At 44.4% G+C, this 15,563-nt stretch overlaps 1 protein-coding gene across 1 annotated transcript in view; it reads right to left on the bottom strand.

Annotated features, from left to right (window-relative positions):
• Window positions 1-9,179, bottom strand: part of LOC101136480 (BOS complex subunit NOMO1) — a 62,022-nt gene extending 52,843 nt beyond the window's left edge. Inside the window, 3 exon segments of the mRNA XM_031002997.3 lie at window positions 1,889-1,934; window positions 4,801-4,890; window positions 8,967-9,179. Of these exon segments, the coding sequence (XP_030858857.3) occupies window positions 1,889-1,934; window positions 4,801-4,890; window positions 8,967-9,131 (301 nt within the window). The 5' untranslated portion in view covers window positions 9,132-9,179.
• Window positions 9,180-15,563: the final 6,384 nt, after the last annotated feature.

Below are 15,563 nucleotides of genomic sequence, written 5' to 3' on the forward strand. Positions count from 1 at the left end.
AATCGGTAAGCAACTCAAATGGCCATCGACAGTAGAAGAGACCACTGATACAAAATACGAATATAAAATATAAATATAAGCCAGGCGTGGTGGCTCTTGCCTATAATCCCAACACTTTGGGAGGCCAAAGCGGGCAGATCACTTGAGGTCAGGAGTTCGAGACCAGCCTGGGTCAACATGATGAAACCCCATCTCTACTAAAAATACAAAAATTAGCTGGGTGTGGTGGTACGCACCTGTAATCTCATCTACTGAGGAGGCTGAGGCACAAGAATTGCTTGAACCCGGGCAGAAGTTGCAGTGAACTGAGATCACACTCCAGCCTGGGCAGCAGAGCGAGACTCAGTCTCAAAAAAAGAAAAAAAATAAAATAAAATATAAATATTTTATAAAATATAAATAATTTTATATTTATGCATCAGAATTCTGAACAGCAAAGAGAATGAACTAAAGCTACAAATGATACAGATAAAGTTCATAATGTTGAGTGAAAGAAACCAGATATTAAAAAGTTCCCTGCATGATAGCATTTGTATAAAGTTCAAAACGACCAAATGGATCTCTCATTTGTAGAAGGTCAGGGTGGTGGTCACCTGGAGGGTGGGGCGGGATGGCTAATGAGCACCCAGGATGGGGACTTCTGGGGTGCTGGTGAAGTGCTATCTTATCATCTGGATGGTGGATACATGGGTGTGTTCACTTAGTGAAAATTCATCCAAGGCACTTTTCTGAAAGTATAATTCAATTAAAAAGCTTGTCAACAGCACCAGTTGGGGGTAGGGTGGGGGGTGGCAAACACAACACTCCTCCAGGCCACCAATCTGGACTTCTGCTTTGGCCACGAGCAGGGCTACATTCCTCTCCAGCTTTCTGGAACGTACCAGCCAGGCACCCCCCGCCCTATCCCTGACTACAAACTGATAAAAGAGCTGCTCTCACAGAGCCAAATTAGCTGTCAGCTGCCTGAGCCTCATTTTAGCCTTGGCGATGGCAGGTGCTAAATTCTTCCTTGTCTAATGCACGAGCAAGCCTGTTATCAACAACGGTGATCCCTACTCCTCTCCCCAAGCCATGGACTGGGGTCACCCACACCTGCTCTACTGAAACATCAAGAGTCTCTCCTCTTCAAAAATGTAAACTACATCAAAACAGACCCTCTCTTCTGATCTCAACCCCATCCCCAACTCCCCAGCTATGCTTGAAGGCAGTTATATGAGGAAAGTTTGGAGCTTTTGTTGGGATGTGTGCAGAAGGGCTATTTCCGAATACTGAGTACTTGCTAATTACGTGCCAGCCACTCTGAACACTCAGTATTGGTTTATTAATCCTCCAAGTACCCAGTGGGGCAGGGACTATAACTACCCTTGCTCGATAGTGAGGAGCCAGGCTGACACGGGGGAAGTAACTTGCCCAAAGTTATTTAACTGGTAAGGTTTAAGGCTGACAGTCTTCTCATCTCATGGGACATAAATCTGGATTTTTATGACAAATCTCACAACCTTTAAATGTTTCAATTAATTCCATAAAAAATTAAAAAACTGAGGGGGCTAAAAAAGAAGCCATCCTGGGACGGGAACCAAGTCCCCACTCTTGATTTCTATACTGTTCCACGGCCACGTAATGAGTGAAACTGCAAGGGAGGAGTTTCCAGAAAGGTAGAAGAAAAGATGTCTATTTTTCAAAGGTGACAGAAAGTCTTAAGGTAGATTAAGGTAAATCCGAACTAAACCAGAGTGATGGGGGCAAGGAGGGGAGGAATACAAACCCTCTTCCGTACTGGAAATGATCCTTAATATTTTAATAGTTTATGCACTCTGCTAGCCTAAATTAATATTCGGCATATCATCTAATCTTTTACAAAGAATGTCTAGTGATTCAGTTAACTTACCAAAACTCCACCCTAGGGGAGGCTCAATCTTCAGAATGAAATCCCCCTAAAAGGAAAAAAAGAAAATGTAATTTCAAGAAATGAGAATTGTGACTCTGGCTTAATTTAGTTTAGTGTTATCATTTAATCTGAAATTTTTTTACACCGGAAATGAAATTCTAAGAGTAAGCCTTGTTCTTCTACATGGTAGTGAGCACTGATTCTCTTCAGAAGCTACAAGCTGCAGCTGAACACCAGAAGTTTCCATCTAAACAATCAGAAGACAGTGCTGAAGCCCATTCATGAGTTCTAAAGACACTAGGTTCAGCCACTCACTGTCTTTTAATACTAAACATACTATAATTCTATTAATTGAGTCTCCCATTAAGCCCTCACGTGCCTACAGTTGCACAAGTTAGCATGTATCTTCAGGAACTAAAGTCATCTCTTAAAACTAGATTTGGCCAGGCACAGTACCTCACACCTATAATCCCAACACTGTGGGAGGCCAAGGCAGGAGGGTCACTTGAGGCCAGGAGTTCAAGACCAGCCTAAGCAACATAGCAAGACCCCATCTGTACAAAAAATGTTCTTAAAAAATTAGCTGGGTGTGGTGGCAGGCGCCTACAGTCTTAGCTACTTAGGTGGGAGAAGCAGGAGGATCACTTGAGCCCAGGAGGTCAGTGCTGCAGTGAACCATAATTGTGCCACTGCACTCCAGCATGGGCAGCGGAGGGAGACCCTGTCTCTAAACAATGCATTAACTCATTAATTCAATAAATAAAACTAGATTTTACTTATCAACCCTGGTTTCTTTGTTTTTGTTTTTGTTTTTTTTTGAGATGGAGCCTCGCTCTGTCGCCCAGGCTGGAGTGAAGTGGTGCGATCTTGGCTCACTGCAACCTCCGTCTCCTAGGTTCAAGCGATTCTCCTGCCTCAGCCTCCCAAGCAGCTGGGACTACAGGCATCCACGTGACACCCGGCTAATTTTTTTGTATTTTAGTAGAGACGGGGTTGCACCATGTTGCCCAGGCTGGTCTCACACTCCTGAGCTCAGGCGATCCACCTGCCTCAACCTCCCAAAGTGCTAGGTTTACAGGCATGAGCTACCACGTCCAGCCTCCTGGTTTCTTGAGACTGATACTGATACTATTTAAAAATTAATTAAATAGATTTCAGGACAGAGCCAGCTAGTCCATGCATAGAAATCAATCCTATGCATTCTGGATGAGGAGTTCAGTTCAAGAATATTTCCTGGTGTGTTATGTTAAAATTACTATTATTTTAAAATTGGGGAAAGTCTATATGTCCAAGTAGTTAAATAAATTACAGTTTGGGTTTGACTCTGACACACTAGGCAGCGATTAAAAAGAAGTCAGTAGGCCGAGCATGGTGGCTCATGCCTGTAATCCCAGCACTCTGGGATGCTGAGGTGGGCGGATCACCTGAGGTCAGGAGTTCAAAACCAGCCTGGCCAACATGGTGAAACACCATCTCTACTAAAAATACAAAAAAAATTAGCTGGGCATGGTGGTGGGTGCCTGTAATCCCAGCTACTTGGGAGGCTGAGGCAGAAGAATCACTGGAACCCAGGAGGCAGAGGTTGCAGTGAGCCGAGATCGTGCCACTGCACTCCAGCCTGGCTGACAGAGTGAGACTCTGTCTCAAAAAAAAAAAAAAAAAAAAAAAGTCAGTAGATCTATCTATGCTAATGTTGAAAGCATGCAAGAGGAGAAAACCAAATGTCCCTCTGGTATTGAAAGCATTAACACAGGGGAAAAAATGAAACTGCAGAATAAATCCTATTGTTTGATTTCATTTGTATTAAAAAATATATCAAAATCAAAACTATGTACATTGACTATTTTTGCAACTTCCTATGAATCTGTATTTCCAAATAAAAGGTTTATATGTGGGAGGATGGGATTGTATAGAGGTGTTTGTGGATACATATCTATGTGCATGTGTGCTTGTGTGTATTTGCATCTATACATATGCATGTGTACCCGTGGATATCTGAATAACTATAAATAGAAAGCAATCTGTTAGGATGCACATCAAAATTTTATAAGAGGGCCAGAAACATTGGCTCACACCTGTAATCCCAGCACTTTGGGAGGCTGAGGCACGTGGTTCACTTGAGGTGAGGAGTTCGAGACCAGCCTGGCCAACATGGCAAAACCCCGTCACTACTAAAAATACAAAACATTAGCTGGGTGTAGTGGCAGGTGCCTGTAATCCCAGCTATTCGGGAGGCCAAGAAAGGAAAATGGCTTGAACCTAGGGGGTGGAGGTTGGAGTGAGCCAAGATCACGCCACTGCACTCCAGCCTGGGCGACAGAGCGAGACTCCATCTCAAAAGAAGAAAAAAAAAAACAACAAAAAAAACCTTTATCAGATTATCAGAGGTTATCACTACAGAGGGAGGTAAAATTGGAGGGAAAAGGGTACAAATTTATTTCACATACTTCTAAAGACCTTGACTTTTTTTTTCACAAAGTTCATGAATTCATGTATTACTTGTACAATTGTTTTAACAGTACTCTAAGCTGCTTGCAAGTAACGGGTTCCATGAAATCAGAGTTTCTCAGCCCTGGCACTACTGCCATCTGGGCTGTCGTAGGCAGCACTGCAGCACATTTAGCTCCACGCCTGGCCACTACTCACTGGGTAACTGTAGCGCACAGCCACAGATGTCACAACAAAAACGTCTCTAGACATTGCCAAATGGCCCTAAACACAGAGAGAGCCACTGTATTCGTCAAGGCAGTTTGTAAGTTGTCTCCCTCCAAATGTGGCTAGGATTACCATATTCCACTAATAATTTACAAAACAGATGAGCATTTGCTAGTGTAGGAAAGGGCATGGTTAGTGCAGCCTGGTGAGGCACACTAGTGACTTCCCATCATAAGTGACAAGCAGTCCCCTCTTACCTTATCATACAAAGGGATCATAAAGTAACCATTATTAGGGGCACAGTCTGTCTGGTATTTCAAAGTCCCATGCTTGGTGTACAGCTTTATCTGGAAGGGAAGGAAGGAAGGAAAACAGAAATCATAACATTGCCTTTGGGAATTAACTACACATGTTACACCTGAATGCACTCAGTCAGTATACATTCACTGAGGACCTATTATATGCCAGCTTTTAACACGGGGCATTATTGGGGACAGAGGGAAATCAACAAACTCTCTCCCAAATCATGTGACTCAATGTTTTTCAGATTAGAAATGCCTATTACAATGCCTTATTTTTCAACGCTTTTCTGTTTATTGTAGTGGCTGTCTCTAGGTTGCTCGTGTAAGTTTCTGGGTCTAAAACAAATTTGCAAACTTTGCCATCAGTAAGGTGTTTATTCACATGCAAATTCCTGGCTGGGCACGGTGGCTCATGCCAGTACTCCCAGCACTTCAGGAGGCTGAGGTGGGCACATCACTTAAGGTCAGGAATTTGAGACCAGCCTGGCCAACAAGGTGAAACCCTGTCCCTACTAAAAATACAAAAAAAGTTACCCAGGCATGGTGGCAGGCACCGGTAGTCCCAGGTACTTGGGAGGCTGAGGCAGGAAAATTGTTTGAACTCAGGAGGCGGAGGTTGCAGTGAGCCAAGATCATGCCACAGCACTCCAGCCTGGGAGACAGAGCAAGACTCCGTCTCAAAAATAATAATAAAAAAATAAAATAAAGTAAAATAAATTGCAAATTCCTGGGGCCCACCTCTATTTCTCAACTAAAGGTCTGGAATGAGGGCCAGAAATCTTCCTTACTAACTCTGAATAATTTCAAATACTTGGAGCAATGTTCATCTAGAAACTTAATTTTCTCATTACTTTCATTCTCAGAAGAAAAAGAGACTAAAAAGACATTTAATATCTGTCCTCTCTTCAAGGACTCTCTAAAACTCTTACATTCTGAGCATTACCAGACACGAAGTGTTAACCCGGTAAGATGCCCAAATGCCATCTGAGTCTTCCACGTGTTGCGTGGCCTTGGGCAAGCTCGTGTTCGGTTTCTTCAGGTGTAGACACAGAGCCACTCCTTTTCATGTGGTTGTACAGATTCACATCAACGCATATTAAGCACCTGCTACAGAATATGGATTCAAAGAAAAATCAGTTTGCGGCCAGGCATGGTGGCTCATGCCTGTAATCCCAGCACTTTGGGAGGCCAAAGAAGGAGGATCACTTGAGCCCAGGAGACCAGCCTGGACAACATAGCCAGACCTCATCCCTACCAGAAAAAAATTAGCTAGGCATGATGGCACGTGCCTGTAGCCTCAGCTACTCAGGAGGCTGAGGCAGGAGGACTGCTTGAGGCCAGGAGTCAGAGGCTTTGGTGACCTATGATGGTGCCACTGCACTCCAGCCTGAGCAACAGTGTGAGACCCTGCCTCAAAATAAAACAAAATAAAATAAGTAAAATGGAAAAAGCAGTTTGTATTACTATTTAATATCTCTCTCTGAAGAAAAAGGCAACACAGTGTAATACGTAGGGAACATACCGGGCTCAAGGAAAATTTCCTAAATGTACCTGCACAGCTCAACCACTCTGAGGCTCAGTTTCCATGTCTGTAAAAGGGAACAGTTGGGTCTGATGCACCTAAAAGCCTCACCTCCAAAATGTTAATGCTCTATGACCATGAAACAAACCATGACACGAGCTGCAATGAAACAGTCGAATCTTACCAGCTAAGAAGATGTACAAAGTGACTAACTCATAAAACGAACATTTGAACATTTGGGAAAGGACTCGTGTGAAATAAGGTTAAGCCTGTATGTAAAGTTCTCTGAGGTCAGTGACCACAACTTCATTCCCCAGTGCCTGAGACAGTGTCTTGCTTACTCTAGGTACTCAGTGAATTTGCCACAGGTGACAAAGAGATTCAGATGCATGCATTTAAGGCAGGGACTGGAAATTCACCAGCCTAGACGGGTTAGGGAGGCAACATCAAGGGGCATTCATCCAAAAGGATTCAGATCACTACAAAACCCAAGCCAAGTGTGGCAGCCTAAAGATCGGCTGGTTTTCCAGAGAAATAAAGAACCCAGTTTTTAATGTGAAACCTGCTGATTGTTAAAGTATTAGCAACCAGTATAATTTTTTTTTTTTAACAGTAAGGTCCCTGTTAGAGAACAAAATGTCAGTCTCATGAGAGTATGGAGTTTTGTCTGTTCTGTTCACTGTACTGCTATATCCACACTGGGTACAAGGCTTCAGTATGTGCCGGGGTTCAGTAAATAGTTGTTGACTCAATGAACACGATGTAAAAACACCCAGGATGGGAGAAAGCTAGAGAAGAATGGCGGCAGTTGCATAGGAACACAAAAAAACACAATCAAGAAATAACCGTGAAATATCATGATTATTTCTACATCTTTCATAAAGTACAATCAGGACACAGGATGGCAATGTAATCTACATCAAGATGGCCAGTATGAAATGTCTGACTTCAGAATCTGAATTACTTACGAAAGAATGAGTGTCCCACACCATCTGGACAGGCAGCTCTTGGGCTTAAGGAACACACTTCGAAATGGGTCACAAAACCTGTCCTCTGCTCTCAAGGTCACTATTAGTATGAGGGTGAGGGTGGAGGGGGGTGCCTGTCTTTTCCTTCCTTCCAGAACCCCTGGAAACTACAAGTTGCAAGAGGCCTTACCGGCCTCTTACATTTCAGCTTCTGAAATGCCCTGTGCATTTCAGGGTGGTACAGCCATACCACCCTGAACGTGTCCTGTCCCCAGTGCAGACCTAGGAGGTGGCATGGGCACCCAGAAACATGTACCCAGGAAATCCTAGGAGCCCTGCTGCTGCCAGTGGGTAGATTCATTCAATGCCTGACCTCTGACCTCTTCAGACTGAAAAAGCAGCAAACAAGGGGGCCTTGAAGAAGATCACGGATCCGCTTGCTAAAGAAATGTATCTGCTGGGTTCCACTGTTTCTCTCCCAACACCATCCTATAGGTACAAAAACTGAAACCTAGAGCAAGGGCAGGTCGCAGAGCTGGTGGGGTGTGGAACTGACTCCCTACCCCTCCCCCAGTCCTCAGCAGCCCGCTTTGCAGAACACAGAGCTTCACCCTTCACTGCCAGCCCTGGAACAGCTCAAAGGTGCTTTCAGACGATCTTTGGGGTCTTATTCCCCAATCCCTCTCTTTGGCATTTCCCAGCCTCTTCCTTCGTTTTCTCCTAAATTACCTCCGAGGCACCCGCTCTTTTCCTCTTCCTTGTCCTACCCCACCATAAATCCCCTCCCAAAAATGAGGCCCAGGCCTTGCTCTGGTCCCCTCCCATCTACCGGGACAAATGACATTCTGCCCCTACCTCCATCCATCCCTTTCCTCTTTACGGGAACCTTTCTGGGTCATAATCCCACCGGGCTGATAAACATTTAACAGGACTTTACAACTTAATTAAAGAAAAAAAAAACCTTCAGCACAAATCTCTAGGGTAATTCCATTAACTACTCATTAAGGCAATCAGGGCAGCTGGCAACTCTCCATTTTCAGAAGTGCAGGGGAGCCGGAGAAATAAAAAATAGCTTTCCGGCCCCAGGGTTGCCAATACTGATCTACTAGGTCAGAATCTATGGGATGGGAATTGATGCTCTTTAAAATCATGCCGCGGGGTTTGGAGGAGCAGTGGATTAGAACTTCGGGGGGTTCTGGGCTGTGGAGTTTGGGGGATAAGACATGTGGTCTCTAGGTTCTGGAATGTGGGTTTGGGGAAATCTGAGTTTCAGGGGGTCTGATTCGAGGAGATCTCAGGTCTAAGTTTTAAAGAAATGGAGTCTGGGCTCCAGGGAATTTAGGGTCTGGGTTTTGAGGATCTGGGGTCTGTGTTCCGGGGAACTGGAGTCCAGGTTTTGAAGAACCTGAGGTCTGGCACCCCTCAGTCCTTAGACGACCCCATGATAAGAACCTCCCCTCCAGCGCGACTGGGGAGGGGCTGCAGGGAGCCGGCGGACAGCATAGCCTCGGAAGAGGTAAGGGCTCCAAGGACTCCACACCGCCCGGTGTCAGAGACGAGGCCAGCGCGGCCCAGAGATGCTGAACCACCGGCCCGGCGACTCGGCGCCGGGCGGCGGGGCGGTCGCTCACCTCGATGAGCGAGTAGTTGATCTCCACGTCCGACTTGACGAAGCCACCGCAGCCCACCACGATGTCCTCCGAGCCGTGCGCCGGCCCCACGCCGCTCAGCAGCAGCACCACCGCGGCGGTGACCACCGCGGGCCCCAGCGGCCCCGCGCCCTGGCCCACCAGCATGGCCCGACCTCCCCCAGCTAGACCAACCGCCGGCAGCCGGGTCCCGCCCCTCACGCTGCACGCTGCAGGCTCCTTCCTCCTCCTAGGCCGGCTGACAGCCCAGGCCCCGCCGCCGCCTGCCTGCCGCCGCCTGCCGCCTGCCTGCCGCCTGCCTGCCGCCGCCTGCCGCCTGCCTGCCGCCTGCCTGCCGCCGCCTGCCGCCTGCCTGCCGCCTGCCTGCCGCCGCCTGCCGCCTGCCTGCCGCCGCCTGCCGCCGCCGCGCACGCGCACTTCGACCCCACGGTCACAGTCCCAGAGGAGAGAACTAAGGCGCATGCTCGGCAAGGAAACGAGCCCATCTCTGCCTTCTAGAGGCCTGGAGGACTCCGCGCAACATCTGGCAGGTGCAACGCAAGGTGCGTGCCTACAGGGAGAAGCTCCAAAGATGAATTCTACTTTAGAATTCACCATCACAGCTGGAAAGGACGGGAGATTTTGTTGGTGGAATTATCTAACAACTTTCTCAAATCTTTCTGACCCATATATTTCGCAGGTAAAATATATAATCTCACAAAAAGCTTTAGGGCCGGGTGTGTGGCTCACGCCTGTAATCTCAGCACTTTGGGAGGCTGAGGTGGGTGGATCGCTTGAGCCCAGGAATTCGAGACCAGCCTGGGCAATATGGCGAACCCCATCTCTACACACACACACACACACGCACACACACACACACACACACACACGAAAAACGCTTTAGGAATTTGTGTAAGCTGGTGTATTTTTCCATGATAAATGATCGATACTTTTTTAAGCGAAACGTGTTAATGTTAGCATATTAAAGAAAGTATGTAAGATTTATTTTAATCCTAGCTCTAATAACATATGCCTAGAAACAAATTTTGATGAGTTTTCTTCCCCTAAGGAAGAAGTGCATGCAGTCAGTATACTTTGAATTAGCTCTGCAAGATGAAACATGATTTGCCTGAAAACAAGCTCAAATCCAGCATATTTTGTCCCAAGAGTGAATTCATATGTACACTGAATTTAACTACCAGTCACCACATCACAATACACACCAAAGAGGCCGGGCACAGTGGCTCACGCCTGTAATCCCAGCACTTTGGGAGGCCGAGGCTGGCAGATCATGAGGTCACGAGATCGAGACCATCCTGGCTAACACAGTGAAACCCCGTCTCTACTAAAAATATAAAAAATTAGCCGGGCGTGGTAGCGGGCGCTTTTAGTACCAGCTACTCGGGAGGCTGAGGCAGGAGAATGGCGTGAACCTGGGAGGCGGAGCTTGCAGTGAGCCGAGATCGCACCACTGCACCCAGCCTGGGCGACAGAGCAAGACTCTGTCTCAAAATAAAATAAAATAAAATAAAATAAAAACACCAAAAAATTGCTTTTCTAACCTAATATTAGGATTTCTTCCATTTTGTCTCAAAAAAAAAAAGCTAGTGCTTTATTTTAGATAGGTTTCGTATTTTGTTTCTAAATGACAAAGTAAGACTGAATTTCCCGCTGCAATTTGCCATTGTGGCTAAAACTTAAGCAATAAACAACTAAGAAGCACAGGTTCAAACTATACAGTAGTCAAACTTTCATGGGGGCAAGGAGGGAATGAAGGGAATGACACATTGACCTCAGGGTCATAATCATGAGTGCATCTGATTTCAGTTTCTCGTGCTGCATTTTCACTCAAATACAGTAGACTCTCAACTATTCAGTGATAATGAGAAACCATTTAAATAATTCGTCTATTTATTGGGGTTTGTTATTTATAACCACAATTGAAATAGATGCCTTTTATGCAAATCACCAGAGGATTGAAAACCACCAATTAGAAAGTGTTGGCCTATGGAAACCTCTCATCTTACAGAATGGGAAACTGAGGCCCAGAGAGGAAAAGGAAGTTGTCTAAGACTCTGCATGCAGCCATAGGTTTTTCCCGGAGCTAGAGAGCAGGCATTGGGGCCAGAAGCCGTGGCTTACTACTGTAATATGAACATGTTGGGAGTCCGAGGTGGGCAGATCATTTGAGATCAGGAGTTCAAGACCAACTTGGCCAACATGGCGAAACCCTGTCTCTACTAAAAATACAAAAATTAGCTAGGTGTGGTGGCGCACGCCTCTAATCCCAGCTACTCAGGAGGCTGAGGCAGGAGAATCACTTGAACCAGGGAGCCACAGGTTGCAGTGAGCTGAGGTCTTGCCACTGCACTCCAGCCTGGGTGACACAGTGAGACTCCATCTCAAAAAAAAAAAAAAAAAAGCAGGAAGTCGGATCCCCAAGTTTTGTTCTGGACTCACCCCAATTGATCTCTGCTGTGTTCTTCTTGACTTTCTATTTCCCTCAAATTCATCGTCAAATATAGAAAGAAATGAAGCACCAGGACTGTGACAATGCCAATTTATGGGGGTGGGATTGGGGAGTGGCTTGCAGAGAGACAGGGATTTAGCTTTTGACCTGCCACACTGAGCTTCATGACAAATCCTTGGGTTCTTTCTGTCCCAAAGCTTCCAGAAGACTCAGGCAGGAGGACAGCTGAAGGGGGCAGGGGAGGGGGTGCTCCCTGGGCCCAATACTGGATTTAGAGTGATACAAAAAGATCGGGGAAAACACGCTGTGGGGTCCCTGCAGAAGGCAAGAGTAGAAGATGAGGACAGGACCCCGAGAACTAGCAAGGCAGCGTGGAGAGTGCAGAGGATTTTAATTCTTCCAAACTGAGCACCTGTGCTTGTCTGTCTAAAAGAGCCGAATATTTCATTCCTATCTTGAAATGAGTACTTGCTCACTGCAACAACAAAGAAATTGGAAAAGAAAACTAGGATTCCCCAAGATCACTGTGTTACCACGTTTCCATCTTTTTATCGATGCATTTATGCTAGTACGACATCGAGTCATTTCTAAGAAGTGGTGGCTGGGTCTTTGACACTTTGCTTTAAGACCCAAGAGAGAGCTGGGCATGGTGGCTCACACCTGTAATCGCAGCACTTTGGGAGGCCTAGGCAAGAGGATGGCTTGAGGCCAGGAGTTCCAAAGCAGCTTGGGCAACAAAGTAAGACCAGTCTCCACAAAAAATTTAAAAATTAGCCAGGCTTGGTGGTGTGTGCCTGTAGTCCCAGATACTCCGGAGAGGCTGAGGTGGAAGGTTGCTTGAGCTCAGGAGGTCAAGGCTGCAGTGAGCCATGATGGCACTCCTGCACTCCAGCCTGGGTGACAGAGCAAGACCCTGACTCAAAAAAAAAAAAAAAAAAAAAAGACGGAGAGAGAAAAAGACTCAAGAGAGGAAGGTAAATGCCTTGGCCTTCTTCTCCATGTTCCCTAATTTAGGCATATCCTTTTCTTTTTTGCTTTAAAAAAACCAAAGCCTATTTTATATTATAATCTCTTTTATTCAATCATCATTTAGCAACCACCTTTTCATATTCATATATGTCTTCAATGGCATTTTGTTTGTTTGTTCTGAGACAGAGTCTCGCTCTGTCACCCAGGCTGGAGTGCAGTGGCACAATCTTGGCTCACTGCAACCTTCGCCTCCCAGGTTCAAGCGATTCTGCTGCCTCAACCTCCTGAGAAGCTGAAACTACAGGCATGCACCAAAACACCCAGCTAATTTTTGTATTTTTAGTAGAAACGGGGTTTCACTATGTTTGCCAGGCTGGTCACAAACTCCTGACCTCAAGTGATCCGCCCTCATCAGCCTCCCAAAGTGCTGGGATTACAGGCGTGAGCCACCGTGCCCGGCTGCAATGGCATTTTAAACCACTGGTTAGTAACCCATGGCCTCACTTATAACAGTAATAATAAAAGCTAAGTCTTCTGAACATTTAACGTATATCTGGCAGTGTGCTAAACGCTTGCATAATCTCACTAAGTTCTCCCCACCACTCCACAGGTAGACAGTGTCCATTCCAGCAGTGAGGGGACTGTGACGTGGTCTCCATCCTATCTCCCTCGGATATTATGAAAAATATCACAGAGTGTACACCCACTGTGATATTAGGAGAAAGCTCTCCCTTGGGTATTAGAATAATATCACAGGGTGTACACTCACTGTGATATCAGGAATAAAATCACCCTCAAATATAATGAGTAATATCACAGGGTGTACACTCACTGTGATATTAGGAGTAAGATCTCCCGTGGATACTATGAATAATATCACACAGTGTACACCCACTGTGACGCAGTACACCCACTGTGACGTGATACACCCACTGAGATATTAGGAATAATATCTCCCACGGATATTAGGAATAATATCTCCCTCAGATATTATCACACCCACTTTGATATTGGAAGTAATATCTCCCTCGGATGTTATGAATAATATAGAAGGGTGTACACTCACTGTGATATGGAGAGTAATACCTGCCTCAGATATTACAAATAATATCATAGGGTGTAAACCCACTGTGATATTGGGAGTAATATCTCCCTCAGATATTATGAATAATATCCTAGGGTTTACAAACATGGTGTACACCCACTATGATATTAGGAGTAATATCTCCCTAAAATATTACTAATAATATTACAGGGTGTACACACAGGGTGTACACCCACTGTGATATTAAAAGTAATATATCTGTAAAATATGAATACACCCACTATGATATTAGGAGTAGTATCTCCCTAAAATATTACAAATAATATCCCCCCAGTATATAACAGATAATATCATAGGGTGTACACCCACTGTGATATTAGTTATAATAATATCTTCTTGAGATATAAGGAATAACATCACAGGTTGTACACCCACTGTGATATTAGGGGTAATAATATCTACTTAGCACATAACGAATAATATGAGAGGGGGTACACCCACTGTGATATCAGAGGAAGTAATATCTCCTCAGGGTGTACACCCACTGTGAAATTAGTAGTAATATCTCCCTAAAATATTATGAATAATATTACAGAGTGTACACACAAGGTGTACACCCACTGTGATATTAAGGGTAATAATATCTCCAGAAAATTTGACACACCCTGTGATATTAGCAGCAATAACATCTCACCAGGATATAATAAATAATATCACAGGGTGTACACCCACAGTGACATTAGATGTAATAATATCTTCCCATGATGTAATGAATAATATGACAGGGCGTACACCCACTGTGATACAAGGGGTAATAATATCTCCCCAGGATATAACGAATAATATCACAGGGTGTACACCAACTGTGATATTAGGGGTAATAACATCTTCCATGAATATAACGAAGAATATCACAGGGTGTACAACCACTGTGATAATAGGAATAATATGTCTCCAGGATAAAACAAATAATATCACAGGGTGTACTCCCACTGTGACATTAGCAGTAATGTTTCCCTCGGATATTGCAAATAATATCACAGGGTGTACATCCACTGTGATATTGAGAGTAATATCTCCCTCGAATATTATGAATAATACCACAGGGTGTAAACCCACTGTGATACTGGGAGTAATATCTCCCTCGGATATTATGAATCGTATCACACGGTGTACAGGGTGTGCACTCACTGTGATACTGGCAGTAATATCTCTCTCAGATATTATGAATAATATCACAGTGTTTACAAACATGCTGTACACCTACAATGATATTAGGAGTAATATCTCCCTAAAATATTACAAATAATATCATAGGGTATACAAACATGGTGTACACTGACTGTGATATTAGGAGTAATATCTCCCTAAAATATTATGAATAATATCACAGGGTGTACACACAGGCTGTACAACCTCTATGATATTAGAAGTAATATCTCCCTAAAATATTATGAATAACATCACAGGGTGTAAACACAGGGATACAGCCACTGTGAAATTAGGAGTAATATCACCCCAAGATGTAATCAATACTGTCACAGTGGGTATACACACTGTGATATTATGGGTAATAATATCTCCAGAAAATTTGACGAATAATATCACAGGGTGTACAACCACTGTGATATTAGGGGTAGTAACATCTCTCAAGGATATAACGAATAATATGACAGGGTGTACATCCACTGTGATATTATGGGTAACAATATCTCCCTAGGATGTAACGAATAATATCACAGGGTGTACACCCACTGTGATAATAGGAATAATAATATTTCTCAAGGATATAACAAATAATATGACAGGGTGTACACCCACTGTGATATTAAAAGTATTATCTTTCTAGGATATTATGAATAATATTACAGGGTGTACTCCCTCCGTGATATTAGGAGTTATATCTCCCTAGGATATTACAAATCATATCACAGGGTGTACACCCACTGTGGTATTAGGTGTAGTATCTCCCTAGGATATAACAAATAATATCACAGGGTATACACCTACGGTTATATCAGGAGTTATATCTTCATAGAATATTATGAATAATGTCACAGGGTGTACACCCTCTGTGATATTAAAAGTAATATCTTTCTAGGATAGTACGAATAAT

This window comes from Gorilla gorilla, chromosome 18 (assembly GCF_029281585.2).
Source record: "Gorilla gorilla gorilla isolate KB3781 chromosome 18, NHGRI_mGorGor1-v2.1_pri, whole genome shotgun sequence".
Classification (NCBI taxonomy): Eukaryota; Metazoa; Chordata; class Mammalia; order Primates; family Hominidae; genus Gorilla; species Gorilla gorilla.